This window comes from Passer montanus, unplaced genomic scaffold (assembly GCF_014805655.1).
Source record: "Passer montanus isolate IOZ18808 unplaced genomic scaffold, ASM1480565v1 scaffold37, whole genome shotgun sequence".
Taxonomy (NCBI): Eukaryota; Metazoa; Chordata; class Aves; order Passeriformes; family Passeridae; genus Passer; species Passer montanus.
The window spans coordinates 7,809,563-7,831,451 of NW_024368485.1; the positions used below are offsets into that span (position 1 = coordinate 7,809,563).

General features: G+C 43.5%; 1 protein-coding gene across 3 annotated transcripts in view; it reads left to right on the top strand.

Moving 5' to 3' along the window:
- PLCB1 (phospholipase C beta 1) overlaps positions 1 to 21,889 on the top strand; it is a 334,392-nt gene that overhangs the window by 80,760 nt on the left and 231,743 nt on the right. For all 3 annotated transcript variants that reach the window (XM_039716849.1, XM_039716851.1, XM_039716850.1), the window contains exon 3: positions 11,302 to 11,370. In XM_039716849.1, coding sequence (XP_039572783.1) covers positions 11,302 to 11,370 — 69 coding nt within the window. The remainder of the gene's footprint in view (positions 1 to 11,301; positions 11,371 to 21,889) is intronic.

Consider the following 21,889-nt stretch of genomic DNA (forward strand, 5'->3'; position numbering starts at 1 on the left):
GCAGATATATTCTGGGTTTTTAAGTTCATTGTGTGTGAAAGATGTTTCAGTAGCTTTTCCAAACTTGGCTGTATTTTCTCAGATGTGGGAGTGACAACCTTACTGCCTGTTGAAACCCAAAGGTATTTTTCCAAGCAGGAAGGCAGCAGATCTTCCCACATGCAAGAGGAAGCTGGTATTTTAGAGCATGCATGAAACATTTCCCAAAGCATTTCTGACTCCCATTCATCTCTTTCGCTAGGATGTGCCTTATTTCAGAAATTGCAGCTTCATTTGAGGAAATTGGTGAAATCACCTTGGCTGCTGCATTAAGAATAATAACAAGCAAGCCACCCCAGCCCAGGCAGTCATCCAGCAGGATTATTTCACGCTGAGTGGTTCAAGGCTGCAAAAGAAACGCAGAGCTGACATCCAGGTCGTGTCAGGGAGAGCACTGGAAAAGTGAGACGATTTTTCTGGCAAGATGAGATACAAATGGATTCAAATCAGTTTGTTTGGGTGTTAAGTGCCCTTCAGGCTTGCAGGTTGGTTGTGCTGTGAAAAACGCCCTTGAGGTTTTTAAAAATTGTGATTCATAGAGGCTTGGGGAACCTGCAAAGTGTTTGGGTCCTCTCCTTCTTTTGCATTTCCCTGCCAGGATCGAGTCCTTCAATACTTTCTTCAAGTCATATTTCAGTCACCTTCAAGAACATGAACTTCCTTTTGCAAAGTCAAGAAGTCTTGGTGTGCTTCTGCTGGGGGAAAGGTACTTGGAATAATTATGCTCCAGAGAGCAGAACTGAGAACATTTCTGGGGGAGAAAACAGCAACTGCAGTCAAACAAGCTGCTAAATTAAGAAACATCATTAGACAGCAGGGCTAACCTTGGGTTTGCTGCCTTGTTTTTAATTCCACATAGCAGGAGAAAATATAAACAGGAAAGAGCTAAAGAGTGCCCTGATAGGGGAGGAAAATATCTCGTGTGTCTTCTTGTGTGTGTGCTGCCAACAAGACACAGTGAGCAAAAAACTTTCCCCGTCTTGTAACAGCCCCAAAGTGCTGGATTCAGGCAAGGAACAAAATGCAAAGTTTGGAGTGTGCTGGGCATGATGCAGCTATGGGCACACTTCAGGTGTGGGCTGAAGTGAGTCCCTGCTAAGGAAAGCGTGTTCTTCAGTGTGATGAAGGATAAGAAGAGCTAATCATGCATCTTTACAGGTTTTTGCTGAATTACAGCTCGGTTCTGTTCTGTGTACATGCCTTTGATGCTCACAGCAGCTGGCTCCTGCAGGAGAGAGTAGCTGCTAATTGAGGCTTCAGTGTGGTGTAGGGCAAAATATTTTGGGAAACGTGGCTTGGCAAGAATTCAAGGTCTTCCAACAAGTTGCCATTGACTTCATCTCTGTTGTGCTTGCAGAATGACCCGTATTTCCTCATTCAGTGTAAATCCCAATTTCAGGCACAGCTGCCAAGACAAAAAGAATCTGAGGCATGCGCATGCAAATACTTCAATAAAAATAATTTCCCAGCTCTAGCTAAAGATTTATAAAATAATGGTGAAGAATATTATGCATTCAGATTAATAGCAGATGAATGTAAATTAAATCTGGAGAGATTCACCCACTGATTCTGGTCTGGGGATTCTTTTTTCTTTTTTGCTTTGATTTTTAAGATGTACTTATCCATAAACCCTGAGAGCATGCAAAAATAATAATGATTACAGCTTGTAAAGAATAAATTAGCAAGAAATTCTTACTCCCCTCTAATTAATTTCCTAATAAACACCAAACAAGTAACTGTTTTGAACTCACTTATATTTACAAGGTAAGCAGCAAATGGAGGTAATAAGGGGAAATTAAAATGTGGCAGCAGCAGTGAAGTGAAAAGGGTCTGTGGGAGGATGGAGTGAGAGTTTGTGCCTCAGCACAGGGAGAAGAAGAACATGGAAAATTGCTGCCCAGCCCTGCACTAGGGACTGTGCATTTTGAAGAAGCAAAGTAGGATTTCCCTCAGAGCAAGGCAATGCTTCCTTAGAGAGCTGTTGTGCCTCACCTCTCTGGTGAGCCTGGAAGTATAAATCTCCTCTGAAACTGGAGTATCAACACTTGCCAGATAGGTCACTTACAAATTAGCATTTAATGAATTACCCTCTGAACTATCCAGTGGTAACTTTGTAGATAAAGCTGCCTGGCGGTTGGAGTGGTGAGAATGCAAAGATTTAGCTGTAAATAAATACAATTCCATTAGATCACTACTGTAGAAAAACATTTTCTGTGCTCTGTTTATGGATATTGTGTGGTGCATGTATTAGTATTCAGAAACACATCTCAAACCGCTTTTTAAAAGTGATTTTTGCTTTCAAATTGTGAAGAAAAACAGTCCTAATTTTGCCCGCACTTATTAGAATCCATATAACTCAGTTCTTATTTCTTTCTAGATTGAATAGTTCCTCTTCCTCTCAGCTGATTACACAATGCATGCATTTATAGACAATAATCATCCCCCTCGTAGCTGTTTGGTGGAAGCCAAGCTCTCTGAGTCTCTTCTAACAGGAGCCTACACTGGGTTCTGTGATCACTTCTGGAGCCTTCTCTGTAGCTCCTTCAGGTTAAATTCACCTCAGAGTACTGGTGACCAGAGTTGGGGATGATGATTTGCCAGTTCTAGCTCATGCCATTAACCAAAATTCAGTCAGACTTCAAAGCTTCCTGTGCAAAGCAAAAAGAAAAATTAGAAATTTAGGTACGATCTGGCCAGCAAGCTCATGCTGTCTTTTATTTTTTTATTGTTTTATCTTCATGTGATTCATACTCCTTTCATCATCTCCTCCAAAGCTTTGCCTGTCAGACCAATGTGCATGCAGCTGCTGGGGTCATTTCTCCTCCCCTTTCCAAAACTGTGGATGCTTTAGGTTCTCCCCAGTCTCCAGGTTTTGCAGGTTTTCAGCTGTTTGAGCTGAAAAGTGCTCAAGCAGCCTGTTACAGCTGGAGTCTCCAGTTGGAACTGTGCCTGGGCTGTGGATTCTCCAGTTAAGAACACATGCCAGGGCTGCAGCTAGAGGAGCTGGCAGGGATGAACATTCTGCTTCCGTGCAGCTTTAGTTGATTCTCTTTATCCATGCATGGAAGTGGCAGGCCTGTAAGTAGGGCATGGGTTGCTGTGCTTGTGCTTTAACATTAAAAATCCCTGTGTTATGTGGGGAGCAGAGCAACTCTGAGGTCCTAATCTGCCAATTGTGTTACATTTAGATCTGTAAAAAGTATTGATTGTTTTAATACAGACTGGTTGACATGAATGTGCAGTCTCCAAACCCTTCCACAAAACCACCCTCACTGCTGGAGTAGCTTCTAACATCAAACAGCCAGAGCCACTCATTTGCTGGTTTGGATGTCTCCAACTTATGCTGCACGCATTAAAAAAGGGGCTTTTCTAAAGTTCAAAAGCCTTGAATCTCATTCAGTCTTGGAAAACGTTTTGTTGATGGACAGATTTTCATGGGGAGGAGCTGCACTGTCAGGTGTGATAGAGCAAGAGTTGTGCAGTGGTTTTCCATGTGGGGTGAAAGTTCTGCTCCTGCTGTTCACTGTTGAAAATAATACATTTTACTTGCTTCAAAGGAAAAACCATAATCTTTGTGTAATCTGTGATCCCCTGTCAGTGGGAAATAATGGCATGAGAACATCACCCCCAAAATATGATAGATCCCTTCTTGGGCAGGCATTCAATCATCATAATCATACATGTTTGAGTTGTGATTTGAAAGGAAAAGTTTCTTAATAGAAATACTGCTTTTTTTGGTCTTTTAATATACTGCTTAAACTTCAATTCACTGTACTCTTCCTTGTGACTCTAAAGCTACAAATTGCCAGGTTATTCTCAGTTATGTGAATAAAAATCAGTCAAGTACCATTATGAAGGCTGCCTACAAGGTGCTTTGTACTTTCTTCTGGAGCAGGTCCTCCCCCAGCTCTTTTCATTTTTGAATATGGCTGCATTTTGTAAATTCTCCTTTTGCTCCTGTTCTTCCCTGCCTGTGTGAGTGGGATGGGCAGTGATGCAAGAACAATTTCAGCAGATCCAAACCAGTTCCAACCAGGCACACTCAAGGTGTTCCTGTCCATACAATTCCCACTGCATGCTGCAGCAAATCCAAGTTGTTTTGGTGAGAAACTTCTGGGTTTGAATGTTCTTGTGGTGGAGCTTTCCTGGAAAGGGAGAGCACTGGCACAGGCAGCAGTGGGATTAGGGGATTCCATGTTCGTGAAGGATGTGGGATTAGGATAGGAGGGTACTCCTCCAGCTTTGCCATTGCTTTCCTCTGTCCTGCTGGGGATCACTTCAAAAACCCTTTGCTCCTTTCATTCACTGATTGTCTTGTGTGTTTAGGCTGTAAGATTAAGGGTTGTGGCTTGGTTTTTTGGAGTGTGTACTGACACTCTGACTGGTGGGGAAGTGTTTTTACATACCAAGCTGAGTTTATACTCTGTCAGCACTGGTGACTTTGGGCTGGACTGTAGCATCATTTGGCTGAGACTTGTGAATGGCTGAAGTCCTGGTATGGCAGTTTTCTCTTTTTCCAGTGCACTGCTTCCAACACCTGGGATGATGGCTGATCAGAGCATGCTGAGATTTCCCTGTGTCCTTTGCCTATTTGTGATGGTCAGTTTGCTGGGATGAAGGCAGCATGTACTGACACTGACTGATGGGGAAGTGTTTTTACATACCAAGCTGAGCTTATACTCTGTCAGCACTGGTGACTTTGGACTGGACTGTAGCATCATTTGGCTGAGATTTCCCTGTGTCCTTTGCCTATTTGTGATGGTCAGTTTGCTGGGATGAAGGCAGGCAGCAAATCTTTACTGTGTTTTTCTGCTTCCTGTTTCTTTGCACTAAGGTTTGTATTGTTAAATCTCTGTGCCTGTTTCTAGACTGCTCAGCCCCACAGCATCTGTAAATCCAAGTAAATGAAATTTCCCTTTGATGAAGCAGCAAAGAACTCTATGCGTAGCTGCAGAAGAATTGTTTTGCTTTCATTATTAAAAGGGCACTTAGCATGAAAATTCCCTCTCATTTTTGCCCTAATAGCTCAATGTTTTATGCTTTATATAAACCACAGATCATTTTCCCTGTACTAGAAAATATTGCTATTCTTACAACTCCAGGGATACATTGAGAGACTCTGTGTTATTAAGATAGCCAAAACTTTCCCATTTGGGGCTTGTTTTTCCATAGGAATGCTTCCTGTAAGGGTCTTGGAGGAGAGATGTTATACAGCTCTGCTTGGAGGTTCTTCCTAAAGTGCCAGGAAATCTTTCGAGGTGTTTAGAGCTCATTCCCAGAGCAGTGGAGCCAAATAATAAATGCTGGTTCTTGCCTTGCTGAGGTCCCCCAAGTCTCTTGGAATTAAGAATTGCTGACCACCCAGTAAAGATTAGCACAAGTTCAAATTTACAGATAATACATTTTGGGGAGTAAGAAATCATTCTGTTCTCATTCTGTTCAAGTGATTTTTTATTTTTTTTTTTAAATTTCCATTCTCTGCTATACCAAGCCCCATGGTTCTGCCATTGTTCAGAAAGACTAGTCCAGACCTAGGGAGCCATGTGGTCCAAGCAGGGTTTAAGCCCATCCCTTCTTGTTTTCCAAGCTGCTGTTCTGTGGAAGAGGAGCACATCTGTCCTTCCTCCATCACTCCCTGCCTCGGGGGATGTCCCCTGTCACCCTCAGGGGATGTCCCTTGTCACCACAGCTAACAGAACAAATGGCAGCAATGCCTCCCCAGCTCCACGGGGAGCTGCTGATGACACGGTCCCCTCTTCTGGACCCTCCTCTGGGGCTTTGGCAATTCCCCAGAGTGCGAGGTGAACCGTGCCCAGCCTCGTGCTCGGAGCAGGCCTGACGTGGATGAGGCTGTGAGGTTTTCTGCCAGTGCTCATTGGCCAGAAAGGAGAAGCCTGAAAAGCTTTGATTCTGAGTGAAGCAGTGGAGGCAGCAGTGTTTGCTGTGTTTCCCCTCATGAACAGCTGTGCCTCTCACCCAAATTTTCGTTTCATGCGCCAGGGTGGTGGATTTGTTTTGGGCTTTGGATTTTGTAATGGATGTTTAGAACGCAGAGAATTCAGAAGCCACTTTAACCAAGTTAAAATTGTGTGTTTGATTGATCCTTGAGATGTCAGTGGCTACTCCAGGAGTGAGAGCCTTTGTTCCATCCTTTGAGTGCCTTGCTGCTGCTTTATCCATCACCTGCAAGGAGCTAGAAGGAGCTCTGGTTGCTTTGGGCAGGTTGGCAAGTTTAATAACATAATTTTTAATTTTTTCTTTGAGAAGAGTGTGTGGGAAGGTAAGAAAGTACCTTGAGCTTGTGAAGGACAGCTGTGCAGCAAAAGACTTTGGGGTTGTTGAGGAGAGCTCTCCTGTTGATGGGAGGTGTACGTGCTGCTCTGCTGCTGCCTTATTGACACAGCCCATCATTTTGATGCCCAATAATTGAATTGTGTGCTGCATGGAGACAGCTTCTTCAGGGACTGTCTCTCTCCAGTGGGATGCAGCTTATGAATTGTATAAAGGCACTTTTGGGGAAGCACAGCTCCAATTACAGTCATTGACAACCTTGCTGTTCCTGCTTGCAGCTGTCGGTGCGGGTTTCTGTTAAATCAGTCTCACCAGTCCTCCACGTTTTCCTTTGGGATGAGGAGACAAATTGCTGTGTTTCATTCAATTTATTCTCATTGATAATAAGGAAAATAGGTATGTTCTGAGCAGGAAAATGATACGTTGACATCCCCTAGTTCTGCAAGCACCCTTTTGGAACTGGCACTAGGTATTCAATCCCACTGGGGAGAAATTCATCCTGGAGTTAGAGTGTGGCTGATGAATCACTGTCCAAATCCCTGAAACCTGAGTGAGGTGTATTCCATAAGTGGCTGTAAATGCGTGAATTTCCATACCTATTTACCTAAGGCAGTTCTTTAGCTTAGCTTGTAATTTCTTTGTAACTTGTAAATTCTTCATGCAAGGGTGGTTAGACTTTGATGGGCTGCCCAGGGCGTGGTGGAGTCACCATCCCAGCTTAGGGAGAGCCTGGACAGAGCCTTTGGTGCCATGGTAGTATTTGGTCAAAGGTTGGACTCGGTGATCTCAGAGGTCTCTTCCAACTGGCTCAGAGGTCTTTTCCAACTGGAATGATTCTGTAGTTGCTCCTCATCAGATTCAAGTATTGTTCTAATGTTGTCTTTCATGTTAGGATGGTAGTCATGTGGTTTTATTTAAAATAACATTTTTTAAATGCTGACTAAAAATAAGTATAGCACAGAACTGCATACATTTCTTCTTCCACAGATATTCAGTGCTTTCGTGTTCAGAGAATGATAAAACAGACTTTCAATATTAAAGTACTATTTCATTTTGATTAGCTATTCCCAATAGAAAGTGTTGTTTGACTCTCTGTTTGAAGTTTGTTTCAGCAAATTGGCTTTGTCCCTTTGAAAACTTTGACCAGATGTTGCCATCCAGTAGCACTAAATGGTGCTTGTTTAGAAAACCGGCTTAATTTTCCAAGATTTATTTTGCTAGCAGTGTATGAAGCAAGCTTTGAAGGCAGTCTTGTGTCTTCTAGTCGACTGACTGGTAATAGTCAGAAGAATTAGATAAGCTTTCAGGCACAGTTTCTTCTTCAGATTTGAAACTGTGAAGCTACAGGTTTTCCAGCTACGTGGAAAATGAGTTTACAGAGTTTAATTGGTTAGACCTTCTCCCTAAGTGGCACTGGCTGAGAGCTGGGAAAAAAGAACATCCAGCCAGAAGGGACATGAAAACAGAGGTTGAACAGCTGAGGTCAGAGCAATACGCGACTCCTGAGCCACAATGATGCTTGCAGAGGAGTGGAATTATTTTTGTGAGGGATGTCTAGAAAGCAGTTCTCTCTGGACTAACCTGTGTTCAATGCACACCTGCTCTTGCTGGGTCTCCTTGACACTGTTCTGGGAGGTTCTGTAGCAGGTCCTGCTCCCAGCCCTCCCTGCTGCTGCTGGCTCTCCAGGAGAGCTCTCCAGTGGTACCCAGGAGCATTCCTGCTCTGGAGCTGGGGTTATGTCACAAGCACGTTCCCAAGGCGCTGTGACTCAGTTGGCATCGTTTTGGCAGTTTCAAATAGAATGAGCCAGATCCTCAGCTGGTAGAAATTGGTGGTATTATATTAAATTCAGATGGGCCTAATTACAAGTGCTCAAGCAGACACTGAGGGTTGCACAATGCGTTGCTTTTGTGAGTGTGTGCTCACCCATAGAAGTGATTGCACAATGCAGCCCTCTCTGTCTCGGCTGCTAATTGAAAACAAACATGGTAGGATTAGTAATTCACTGCTCCAGGTTTTTATGTTGTGAATGATTGGAGGATCTACCACTTGCATTAAGAGATGTTACTCTATTGCAGGATTTAATCCCAGCAGCAATGACTGAAGGTCTCTAAACAGGGAAAAGTTGGACTTGTGAGGACTTGGATTTTTTTCTTCCCCCCACCGGTGCCAGGGTTTCCATGCCCCCTACAACAGAGTGCATTTTCCAAGCCTGGCTGGAGGAAGTCATTAACAAAACTCCTGTTTATTTAGGTGGAGAAGGGCTTGGGCTGTTTGGCTGCACAGGAAATGGGGCATTTATTGGCCACTGCTCAAGTGTCTTTTCCTTTTAGAAAAATCCCCCCATGTTTTGCAATAGGGAAATAGGAAATTGTATTTCCTCTGACTTGCAAGGAAGTTGATCTCTGCCCTCTTAATTAGTTGTTTAAAAGATGAAAGCAAGTGCCTGGGGTGAGGGAATTCCATGGGGTTTCTTTGAACCAAAGTACTAAGAAATGGCCCATTATGAATTTTGATTCATCCAAGCCCCACTGAACTCTGCCTGCAGAGGCACTTCCATGGATGCAGGTCCTGCTCTCATCTATTTATATTAAATGATGTTGTCAAATAGGGATAGAAATGATTCTGGGATAGGATTACAAACGCTGTGCTCTCTGTCAGAGAGGTCACAGGGCAGGAAGGCCATGAGGTGCATGTTCAGGGATCAGCCTTTCCTACAGCCCTGGCAGCTGTAGGAGAGCAGCCCCACAAAACCCACTTTTCCCTTACTGTCAGACTGCCCTCGCCAGTTCTTGGATCCTCAGGTGGTCACATTTTCTGCACACGGCTTGGTGACATGTAAGCAGCTTGAAAGCAGTAGTGAAAACTCCAAACCAACCCCATACTGGCCCACCCTCCTCCATCTGGGAGGATGCAGACCTGAGCAGGGCTGTTCAGGTCCTTGGGAGTGCTGGGCATTGCCTTTTCCTTTTTCTGAGTCTGTTTTTAATGTGTGCTATTCCACTTAAAAGGGTCTTTTTGTGTTTGTGTTATGGGAGGTCTAGTTGTGCTTTTGTGAGTGACTAAATTACCAATTCTGTTAGTTGTTCTTCTCTTTTTTTAAAAAACCAAAATACCAGACATATAAAAAAAAAGCTTTTGAAATTCGCACTGTGTGGCTCAGCATCTCTGTGATCTGTAAGATCCATTTTTCTTCAGCATATTTAATTTCCCTCATGTGTTTGCTGGTAAAGCCTTTATTTTTAGTGCTACTTAGTCTTTTCAGTTGGGGAAATCTGATTTTTATGATCTGCACGTGCCTGGAGCTTCTGTGGAACATTTCACCATGGGCTTGAGACCACTTTGGTGTATGGGTATTATTTGATATTGTAAATATAACTCCTGTTTCCCACCCAAGGTCTTGCTCCGAGTGTGATTAACTCATATGTAGCTCTGCCTTGTTCCATAGTTTTCACTCCTGCCAGGATCCTAATGGCCATATGGATTAACTCAGAGTTAAAGGGACTCAAAGCCCTCCAGTGCACTTAAGTGTGAATTGTTTTTATTTGAAGTTTCACCTGCACTGTCAGAAGAATGCTTGTGTCCATATGCCCTGAGTATTGGTGGAGTTTGGGTTATTTCCACCTTTTATCACCCCACTAATGCTTCTTTCTAATCTCTGCAAGCTTTGATACTCTTGTCCTTTCAGGCAAGTGAGAGCAAAAAATAACCATCTCAAAAGTGCAGGTGTCCTCTAAACAGGCTCCATGAAGAGGGGAAAAAGTGTTCATGGAGCTCAGCAAGCACTAGAACAGAAGGGAACTGGGATTGCTGGGGGGACAGAGGGAAATGTGATCAATGTACAGTCACGGGGAAATTTGTTGGTAGAGTTTGTCTTTGCAGAATGCAAAGCTCTGCAAGAGCTGAGCAAGAGCGGGTTCCTTAGAATGAAAACCAAATCAGGATCCCAAGTAACCCTTGGCAAAATAACATGGCCATCAGTTGTTTGTTTATTTTCTCCTTGGAATTGAAAAGAACAGGAGCAGTGGCTTTGTCCAGCACAAAGATTTCATGTTCCCTGCACAGCATTTGCAGTTGCTGCTCTGGAAGGCTGAAATGCTTGCAGGTGGTGTGGCTCTCCCTGCAGTGTGGTCACTCCTGCTGGAGTATTGCAGATTGCTGGGAATCACACTGCTCCAGCATCCATCCTCCTTCCCAATGCTCAAATCAGGGAAAGGGGATTCTTCGTGTTACTTGTTTACAGGGGAGGGCAAGAATTTGCCCAACAGAAGCTGTCATGGTATGCCAGCTTTGTTTTATAATCCATAACTCAGGGATAGCGCACAAGCTATGAAATGCCTGTCAGAAAGTGCATGTGTCTTACTCAGCAGCAGTCACTGAAATTGTTGAACCTTGTTATTGTGTAGGGGAGGGCAAGGATTTGCCCAACAGAAGCTGTCATGGTGTGCCAGCTTTGCTGTATAACCCATAACTCAGGATAGCACACAAGCTATGAAATGCCTGTCAGAAAGTGCATGTGTCTTACTCAGCAGCAGTCACTGAAATTGTTGAACCTTGTTATCATTACAGATAAAACACTTCTTGGGGTTTATGAGCACTTTTCAAAGTGTTCTGGCAATAATAAAGCAGGTTTTCTATTGCAGAGGCAGGGTTTTCTGTTTGTGACACTGCCTTTTGTCGCACTGTGACAAGCATCAAAATGCTAAAATTGTATTAAACAGATTAAACCAAAAGCACAGCAGCTGCTGTTTAGCAATCCAGGAATTCAGTTTGACTCTTATGGCTTCTATATAATCTATATATCCTGGGATAGCTGCACAGTGTTGCTGTTGGAATTGCCTGGGTGCACCTGAGCTCTCCTAGAGGCTGATCTCCATTTGGACAAACAGATGTGGGAATGGGACACTGATAACACAACAAGGCTTCTTGGATAATGTAATAATTACTTGTGTTGCAATTTTTCCTTCTAGGAGACTGAGCTGCTGGATATCAGCCTTGTCAAAGATGCCAGATGTGGAAAACATGCCAGAGCTCCCAAGGTAGGAATTCTTGCTGTGTGCTTTCCTGTTACATTGATGACCTGGATAAAAAAGAATGAGAATTATATGCAAGAACTGAAAAGGAGAAAAAGCGTTCCCGCAGCTGAAAAGAAGTGTTTTAGTGTTTTGCCTTTTATTTGTTTAACACTGACAGCTAAAAAGAAGTGTTTTGCCTTTTATTTGTTTAACACTGTTTCTGTTGAGAAGTGTTGAGGTTTTGTCTTTGGATTCTCTGTGTAAAATCCATCTGGAAGCTCTGCTGGCTGCGCAGGAGCAAAAATCCTGGTTTGTCAAGGTACCCTTACACAAGTTCTTGGCTTCCCTGATGGCAGGGAGCTGCTGTTTGTTTGAGTCCATATTGCATTTTGTGCTGGTGATTTTCTTCTTTCAGTGCCTCGTGAGGCCAAGAAGGAGGATTTGGGTGTTTGTTTTTTTTAAACTGCTATCAGAGAGGTCGGGATATCAGCTCCCTTTAGGTTTGTCCTGATGCATTGTGCACTCATTTACAGTCTCTACAGGCAGAAGGCTGGAGATATTTGTTCTCTCTGGTGTTTTTGTTTGGGAGACACAGCACATGAGAGGAAAAACCCAAGCACTCAGCTCTGGAAGCAAGAGTGCCTCAGAGCATCCCAGGAGTGATAGGAAAAAATGAAATCCCCCAGGGCCTGGAAAGTTTGGCCTTGCTGCTGCTTAGCCCTGACTGAACAGACCAAAAGAATGTTTCTCCTACTCTCATCCTGGGGGAGGAATATTCCTGGGTCTGGGTAACCTGTCTTCCTTGCAGCCCTGGGCCCAGGCACAGCCCCAGGGGCTGCTCAGCCCCCTGCAGGCCCTAGGAATGGAAAAGGTTGTTTTTCCGTGCCAGAAAGCAGTTGTAGTTATCTCTGAACAGACTATTCATACTTGGCTTTCAAAGCTCCAAGTGTAGTGCTGGCAGCATTTTAAAGGCTGAGTTATAATTGAAATGCAACAGAAGTACTTTATGACATCCACATTAATACCAAATGAGTTCACCATGATTAATGGTTCTATGATGAATAGCAATAAAGTATTAACAATGTCTAGAACATTATTTTAAAATGCTACCTGCTTTACAGAGGACATTCATGTTCTCCTAACAAAATGTTTTTAGCTGAAATTTATGCATAGCTATTGCCTTGGTGACTTTTATTTATTGGGTTACATAAAGGCTGGTTTTGTTAGAGCACGTGTCAGATCTGACAGCAGTGGCATTAAGTGAAGGGTAGGAGAAAATCTCGGCTCTCAGAGTGGTGACATGAACCACCTGTGTGAATGGGCTTGCTTTTTGTCCTTGGTTTGTGTGTGGGCAGCAGCAAACAGCACCTGGGCTGGCTGTTGATGGCATCTTGCAAAGGGTGTGACCTAAAGGGCTGCTTTGGGCCCCTGGTGCCAGCTGTGCTCTGGTCCTGTGCTGGGGCTGAGCAGGGGGCGGGTGGGCAGCGTTAGAGCCCCGTGTGTGTCACTGCCACAGAGGAGCCACACTCAGCTTCAGCAGGCTGGCCTCCACGTCAGGGGGCAGCAGCAGGGATTGCACTGAGGCTTCCAGTCAAACTCCTGGGATTTTGGCTGAAGAGAGAGCCCTGGGAATGGAGGATACTCACCAAAGCTTTTCAGGGGCTCTTTTCCACTGCTCTGCTTCCAGCTGGGAGCACCCCCTGCTTTTACTGTAAACCCAAGAGACTGAGGTGATTTGCTCTACATCACCCCACCACCCCTCCTTCTGCCCATGGTTTTGTACAATCTTCATATCAGGGGACTTCTGCCAGTTTATGCAAATTTTTTTAATCTCTTTTCAGAATTCTAAGAGTAGATTTCACCCATGGGTTGTCATTACAAACTTAATGGGAATCTTTAAACCTCATTTGGTATATTTATGATCTACTGCTGCTTTTTGATAGAAATAAGTGTCTTTTTTAATAAGCATCAACTTCCCCATTAAATAAAAAAGAGAAATTCCTTTCTATTTTTATAGTAAGCTAAGTTTCAGTGTCATTAGCTTCACCCACAGTGAGGTACCAGAATGTGTGAGGTGTGCTGCCACACAAGGCCACCACCAAGAAATTATTTTAGAGGACTGCAGGCAGTCCTGGTTTCCACAACTCAGCCTGTTCTCATGCTGCATTCAGTGCACTGCCATGAGTATTCTTCATTTCTGAAAAAGGACTGAGAAGCACAAAGGGTTTTACCATTTCTTTTTTTGGTTGATATTCAGTTTTCATAGTGTTTTTCCAGAGGTATTTTTCCATAAGTCCAGTCCCATATGTTTTGTGGTGTTTGCCTCTTCCTGGTTTTCTCATGCAGCTGCCCTGGTTGCTTTCTCCATTCCCTCAATGTTTTGACTCAAAGGTTCCCCTGAAGGCACAGAAGTGCAGCTCTCACCCTGCAGTCCTCACATCAATGAGCAGTGAGCTGAGAACACATTTTTGGGTGCTGCAGTGAATGTGTGGCTGCCCCTGAGCAGTGCTGTTCCAAGGAGGGCAGGAACTGGGGTTTCTGATGATGTAGAAGGGAGTTTTAGTGGGTACCAAGGCACTTGATGCTTGGGTGATTAAAAGCAGTCTACTGAAATGACCCTGAGGACCTCCAGCATCGCCTTCTTTTTGCACATTGTCAAGGAAGGCTCCTTCTGTCTTCAGCTGCTATTTTCAGAAATGGTAGCAGAGTTTTCCATCTCAATGCAATATACATGCAAAGGATGATTCCTTGGTAGCAAGGCAAAATCTCAGGCAGCTCAGAGCACTGCAGCAGAGCTCTGCATGAGGAAAAAAATCAGTCATGTTCTGATGGGAACAAGAAAAGACACATTAATTGTGTATGTGAGGAAAAAGTGCCTCCATTCAAAGTAAAATGACATTTATAAAGAAGAGAGAGAATGATAAAATTATCATCAGGATTTTGATTTTTAAGTTTCTATTAGAATCAAGTAGGAAAGGGAGCAAGAGGAATTTTGGGAGCAGAAGAAAATCATTATAGTGGTGATGAAGCAATGTTTTATTTCCCTTTATTTGCACATTACCTGGTAATACTCTCTCAAGCTTTAGTTTAATGTGCAATCTGAGGCATCTTTTCCCTTGTAAAGTTCAGTGACGAGGTCTGCAAAATCAAATAACACAAAATGTGCTTCTGTACTAGGAGGCATAGGAATAGCTATGAATATTCACATGCCTTCTGGAAAGCATGGAGGTGCCTCTCAAAAGAGTGTCCGTGCCCTTTAAAGGGAGCTGCAGCTAAAAATGTCAGGCACCAGTAGATGCTGAGGATGAATGGTCAGGTGGTGAAAATTTGGCAGCTGCAAACACGCTCACAGGACTAGCGAAGTCACACTTTTTGCCATCTTGTATTTACTTCAGCCAATAACAGTTTCTATGGAAACTGAAATCTTGAGCAACTATATGTGTTTTTACTAGCAAGAAGAAATATCAGGATTAGTTGACAGGGAGAAGGAAATAACTCCATGGTAAATGCTCATATTGAGAACTTCTGATGCATTTGATCAGTGTGTTTTCCCTTAGCATCCTGTTTTCCCTCATAAATCATTCAGCAGGAAATGAATTTCTTTAAATAACATATACTGTGAAACCTGTAGGAGATGAAATTATGAATGATAGAATCACTCTCATGCCAAGATGTGTTCAGAGAGTAATCCCCAATTTTAAAAAATCTCCTGGCTCCCCCGCCCCAAGTTTTCTCACTTTAACAAGCAAGCTCTACAGAGAAAAACAATTCAGATGCTTGAATGTCAGAAGTTTGCCAAGGCTCCAACTGCTATTTTAATATCAGCACCAGCCTCTCTGTATTTGGTGGCTTTTCTTGAAATGCTCATGTGAGATGATTTTGGACCTCTGTCACTTGTAATCCAAAAGCTGCTGTGGAAGGTTTGCTGACTTCTAACACTTCCATAGAGGAAAAGCAGCATTTCCTGAACTAGGGGGGCTCAGGAACTAGAAGGAGAACTAGCAAGGAAAGGTCTAAAGCATTGTTTAACTGAAAATCAGGTGATCTGGGGGGAAATGGGGATGTGCAAGTCTGTTTGAATTGTCAGAGCTGTCTGGACTGCAGTGTTTGCTGCTGCTGGGCACTCCGTGGCACTGCCTGGGAATCAGTGAGACTGACATTTAGGTAGTGTTTAGTGACACCCTGGGCAGACTGCCTGTGTGAAATGGCAGATGGATTGGGTGTTTTCCTTTCTGTGCATGCCCTGGAAAAGCCAGCTGTGTCCGTGGCTGGCACAGGACAGCAGCACACCTGCCCTCTGCAGCGCCGGCTCCTGTCGCTCTGCTCAGAGCGTCTCAATTCTGCCTCAAATGCGGCTGTTATTTTTGTCTGCTGATAGAAATGCACGCTGCTTTCCCTTCAACAACCTTGATGCTAAATTAGAAAATGTAAATTATGCCGAAGCAGTGTTCTATTTCTGCCAAAAAGGAATAAAAATGGAATGTGCACGCAGCTCACCTTCTTCCCACTCACCTTGGGGATAACAGTGACAGCCACAAGCATCCGCCCCAAATGTGTTTGTTCTTTTACATAGCTGCTTTTTTTTCATGATAATGATTGAGTTGCATAAACATTTTGTCTAGGTTGAGTTTTACTTTATTAAGGAAGGTTAAGATGAATTTCTTTGTATGCTATTTGGCCAGTGCTCAGGTGGAGATGGAAGTGGTTTAAATGCTGCCAGGAGCGTGGGGGCTGTGGGCCCTGAGAGTGAGGGGGCTTTTCCTTGGACCCTGCACTGGCCCAAACTGGTGACTTTATTCAGAACCTCTAATGCTGGGGGAACTTTTCTGCAGCATGTCATTCACTGTGTAACTTAGCTCTGTCTGGCCAGCTCATTGAAATCACTATTTACTAACATTCAGGCCATGGCAGAAATCACAGGGTTTTTTCCAAGGCTTTCACTACGAAACATTTCCAGAAAGATTTGATTTTATTTTTCTCCCTGCTTGCTGACTGTTTCAGTTAGCTTTCTGAGCTGGTTGGTTTTATACTTTTCTTTGTTGTATTTATAAAGCCTTCATCTTTTTTTTGTTTGCCAAAGTTTGCAGCACAAAGCCTGGAATAAGAAATTCCATATTTTAAGAAGCACAGAGGCATCTTACAACTGTAATTTTAAAGCTTGACATTTAAATTTGAAAAGGTAGGCCCTGCTCAATTAAATATGTGATATTTGAGTTCCTGAAAACACTAGAAATTATCGGTGAAGCTGTGCTTGAAAGGCTGCTGCTGCTTTTGAATAAACCTGTGTACATGCACAGTTTATTTTTTTCCTTTGCCCCTTTTGGTATGACCAGTGGTGCTGCCCAGTGGTGCAGGACAGGGATGTCTCATTCCTGCTTTCACTAGTGATGCTGATGAGCTGAGGGTGCAGTGGGACAGCATGTCCAGCACAGCTGTCACAAACCCCCACGCCCTGTCACTCGGGATGAACCTCACCTGAATCTGACAAATGGCATTTTTGCAGCAGCTGGCAAAAAAATTCATAAATTGGTGGGATGACAAAGTCGTTTTGGAGGTGCTTCTAATGATGCCAAGATGTTGATACTGCCTATCAATTCTCAGTATTATCCTTCTGTTATCTTGCAGATTCACGTGTTTCCTTTTGACTTGCACCAAGATCACAAAGTCTTGGGAAAGCACAGCCCTAGTGCAATAGTAATACAAAAACTAATAAATAAAGTGTTGCTATCTGTAAAAATAAGGAATGCTCCATTTAGCCTGTCATGAACACTCTGGAAAGAATTTCAAAATTTTTTACTGGAAAATGTAAAGGTACTCAGTAACTGAGCCATGCTAGTCTTTGCTTCAGAGCCATAATCTCCACCTAGAAATATTTCATAAATATTAAAGTACATATTTTAGCAGTAGTGTGGAGAGATCTGGTGGCAGTGCAATACCCTCGAGCTTCAAATGTAGGATCAGCAGGCTCAAGTGAAAATGTCACAGCAGATGCATCTTTCTGCAACTGTTTAGAACAAATGATTAAAATTTCCCTGCTTTATTGGAATCCAGCTTGGTGATTTGTCATTACATCCCTTAGCTTGTAAACAGCCCTTTGGATAAAGCTGTCAGGTTTTAATTAGTTGCAAAGGTTTGATATGTTTATCATCTGCATATAAATGGGGTTTTTGGGATCTCCTGATGGAGCTCTGAGGCTTTTTGGTCTGTGTGTGTCCCAAGGCCACTGGGATGCCCCAGCTGCACCAGACACCTTGTAGGGACACAGGTGTCCTGCAAGGAGACCTTGACCAGTGTTACTGGCAAACGTTTTATTAGGAATACGAGAGCAGGACCAAAAAGTCAGCTACGGGTAAGATGTGAATAGGAGCAAGTGAAAATAGCCAGGGACCCATCTGAAATACAAAGCAGCAGCAAACCATGCATTTCCAGGATGATGATATCAGTATATTCATGTTAAATCCATTTTCCCAAAGCATCAGGCAGAAAGGAGACTTGTTTCTTTTGCTTTGTCTGCTGTGGATGTGCAAGAACGTGGGCAAGTGCATCCAAATATCTGTCTGGGGTTTTTAGTGCAGCAGCTTATTTCTGAAACCGAACCAAACAAAGCTCCCTGCCTATTTAATTATAAATAGGATTATGCTACCAAGTAAGTATTGAAAATACTTCATTTTTAAATAAGTCCTGGGCAGTATTTGTGTGGCGATAACAAAAATCCTCACAGCTGTATTGAGTGTGAGTTGCCTGTCTGTGGCTTTCTCAGCTCTGTCACCTCACAAACTAATCCTAGTTAAATAAACAAAATTATCAGCTGTTGCCACTGGGGAGTTCAGACACTCTGCCACTCCTGAGCTGGTAATGAGCCATCCACAGGGTTGCTCCTGCAAAATGGATGGCACAGGGAAGCACAATGGTTCTCTGTAGGCCAGAGCTACAAGAATATTTTCTGAGGGCCAAAAGTTGGCTAAGTGCATTTTCCAGTCTTTGTGATTCACAAGAACAAAGTGCAGTGAATTCCTGGTGAAAACTGCTGTGTGTTAAGACTGATACACAGCTATTCATGATTCAGGAAGGCTTTTCTTACTGTGGAGGACATTGTGGGTTGAGTCTTTCCAAAGAGAAGCATTTCTGCAGCTGCAGACTGGAGCAGTAGAAGCTGTGGCTGCCCTGCACTAGCATTGCACAGAGGCAGAAGGAGGAGCAGTTTTCTGCACCTGGATCTTCTTCCCTGTGGTTCGTAGCATTGGGAGTGTCCAACACCCTTCCTAAGTTGGCTTTAGATGGCAAAAGTCAGGTCTTTGGTGAGGAAGGCTGACCTGCAGAGAGGTCTTGTTTGTGAATGTACATCTCTGTGATTCTTGCTGAACAGAAACCATTTTAGGGGCTGGGTAAGAAAGCAGGTGAATTACACATTGCCCAAACCTAGCTATTCTTGAGTACGAGCTTGCCTTCATCCCCTCAGGTGGAGGTTGAATGATGAACCAGCCTGAAATGTGACGAATATTATAGAAATGTCTCAGTGATCTTGTTTGTGAATGTACATCTGTGTGATTCTTGCTGAACCAGAAACCATTTCAGGGGCTGGGTAAGAAAGCAGGTGAATTACACATTGCCCAAACCTAGCTATTCTTGAGTATGAGCTTGCCTTCATCCCCTCAGGTGGAGGTTGAATGATGAACCAGCCTGAAATGTGACGAATATTATAGAAATGTCTCAGTGCTCTGGGGCTGTGGCGTGGTGCAGAAAGGGATGATCCCACACTGATCTTACTCAAAGGTTCTCTCCATTCAGTTGGTACCACAGTCCTGAACTGCCAAACAGCACAGAAAGAAACACGAGTGTGTATCTGTGAAGTGCAGCAATCTGTAAAATGCAGGTTTGCCCTTTGAAAGACATACTCCATGTGGTTTAGGTTTGTGAGCTTCTGAGTTACACTGTTTGTCTGGAGGAATTTGGATAAAGCACAGCTGCCTTCCTTTGGAGAAGAAATCCCCTTGGCTGGAAGTTTCTTAGGGAGTTCCTGTCTATGCTATTTTGCAGTATCCAGTTTCTTTGTTGTCTTTTGGAATCAGAGTGACCTCAGAGATGTGATTTAGACCCTGCCCTGTTGTGCACTGTCTCCATGTCTGGGGCTCATTCCCATCAAGGAAGACTGGTTTCCATATGCCAGATTTCCAATGGTTAATTACCATAACACCTGTTAGAAGAACACATCTTTTCCATATTATTCCCAGGAGGAATCCTAAAACAGGTATCAGTATAACTTGCAAATAATAATACAACATGATCTTGATTGAATTTGTGAAAGTCATGCCCAGTCCTGGTACTAGGTCAGTGTTAAAGCATAGTTTACTGCAACTGGTAAATAATTGGATTTTTTTTAAATAGTTCAGAGGAAATGAGATCTTTCTGTTGTGTTGAAACACAGAAAAATTATTATCAACTCAGTCATTTTTATAAGAAATTACTGTGTTGGAAAGTTCTGGTAGTTCAGGGGAGCTGTGCTAATGGTGGGTCTGACTTGCTATGCATCCCATGCTGATTTTCCCTTTTCTGAAACACATCCAATATTGATAATGCCATAAGTGAAATTGCACAAAGATTTTTTTGTTCTTGTTGCTGCTCGGAGTTAACCTCCTTCCTCTGAGATTAATGAAATACATTTAAAATAATTTATATGAGAAATTGTGTGCTGTACTTGGGAGTGTTTAGCGTAAATGGCTTCAAAAATGGTCTTTGCTAATCAAGTGGCAGAAGCAGCAAATCTGTGCTAGGTAAGGTCATGTGTAAAGGGGAAACATTAATCTTGGAAGTAATGGTTGTAATTTGCATGCTGTTAAAATGCTTAAGAAAGGACAAAACTGAATTGAGATAAACTAAAGCATCGGTGTGAATGGTTGCCCTCATGTTGAGACCAATGGAGGAGGCTGATGTGTGCAGGGAGAGCTGACAGAGCTGTGGGAGCAGACCCCAGCCCTCCCCAGGCAGGGGGCTCTGCTTTGGCTGCTGCAGAGAGCCACACTCCCCTCAGAGGGTTAAGGATCAAAGCAGCACAGGAAGGTTTTCTCAGCACCTTTTTGGTTAAAAAGTCTAAGCCTCCATATGGTTGTTTGGCAGTTTGAGAGGGAAGGCTGATTCAGCCATCCCAGTTAGCCCAGTTTTGCTGAGTTGTGCCTTGGTAAGGACAAAGATCCCTTTCTGCCCCTGCTCCCAAAGCCAGCTCCGGGGATCTGCCCACGCTGCTTCCATGTCCAGAGCCTGGAGCTGCAGCCCAGCAGTTTCCCCCTTCCTCCAATGTCTGTACACACCCCTCAGACCACACTGACTGTGGAGGAGAGAGCGTCACCTTCTCCAGAAATATTGACATGTTTGGTAGGGCAGTGACAAAGTGCTTCTTGCCAGCCATGGACTCTTGCTGCTGGGGTAAACATGCAAGGTGTTGGACAGGGGCAGGAGGAAGGGCAGGACAGGAGCTTGTGGAGGTCTTGTGGTGTGTGTGTCTTACAGGTCAGTGCATGGACATTTTCAGAACTGCAGAGCTTTGGGGTTGTTTGGTTTTGGTGGAAGTAGAGAAGTTCTTCTGGAGCTGCTTTCATATCGTCCTTGAGAGTTTCTGTGCAGTGGCCCAAGGCTCTGGGGAGCTCTGGGAGCTGAGGCTGCTGATGCTGTAGGGTTTGAATGTGATGAAAGTGTCCAAGGCCAGTTTGGATGGACCTCTGAGCAGCCTGGTCCAGTGGAAGGATGTCCCTGCCCATGCCAGGGGGTTGGAGCAATAGGGTCTCTAAGGCTTCTTCCAACCCAAGCCATTCTGCAGCTCTCTGGGGTCCTTTGTTGCTCCTTCTCAGAACTGATGTGTTCATCATTGCACTGTGTTTGTCCCTGTACTGAAAGTGGCAGCACTTGTGCGTGTTTGAAAGGAGCTATTGCTGCTGCAAGTTCTTGTAGGCATCACTGAATATGATCCAGCTCATTTTTAAACACTGAAAAGTGGCACTTGTGCGTGTTTGAAAGGAGCTATTGCTGCTGCAAGTTCTTGTAGGCATCACTGAATATGATCCAGCTCATTTTTAAAGACCCTTAGCAGTTTGTGGCAGTATTTCACTTGTGGGAAGTGATTTTGTTTTCAAGGCTATTTTTTTTTTCAACCTGCTGGAGTCAGGAGAGTTTCAAATGGTGGGAGAAGTGGAATTATTAAACTGTTGCTTACATAATAGAAAAGGAGAATTTGCAAGCTGTGCTTAGGTCTCCTCATATTTTGATGATGCTTGCCTTTTCCTTTTGGTTCATATTTAAAGTGTTCTCTAAAAGCATAATCACTTGATATTGCTAATTTAAATGTTTGTGTGTGACACTTGAAAATGATGTAATTAAAAGGAACCCTTTACTGGTGTTTTTAGGAATCAGATACCTGCTTGATTGAGAGCATTTAAATGTCCATGTGTTTGAAAGGGAAGTACTGTGTTTTCTACTTCAACTGAAAACTTCTTTGGACAAATCTGAGTGCCAAGGTAAAACTTATCAGGCTGTAAACAAACGTTACACAATC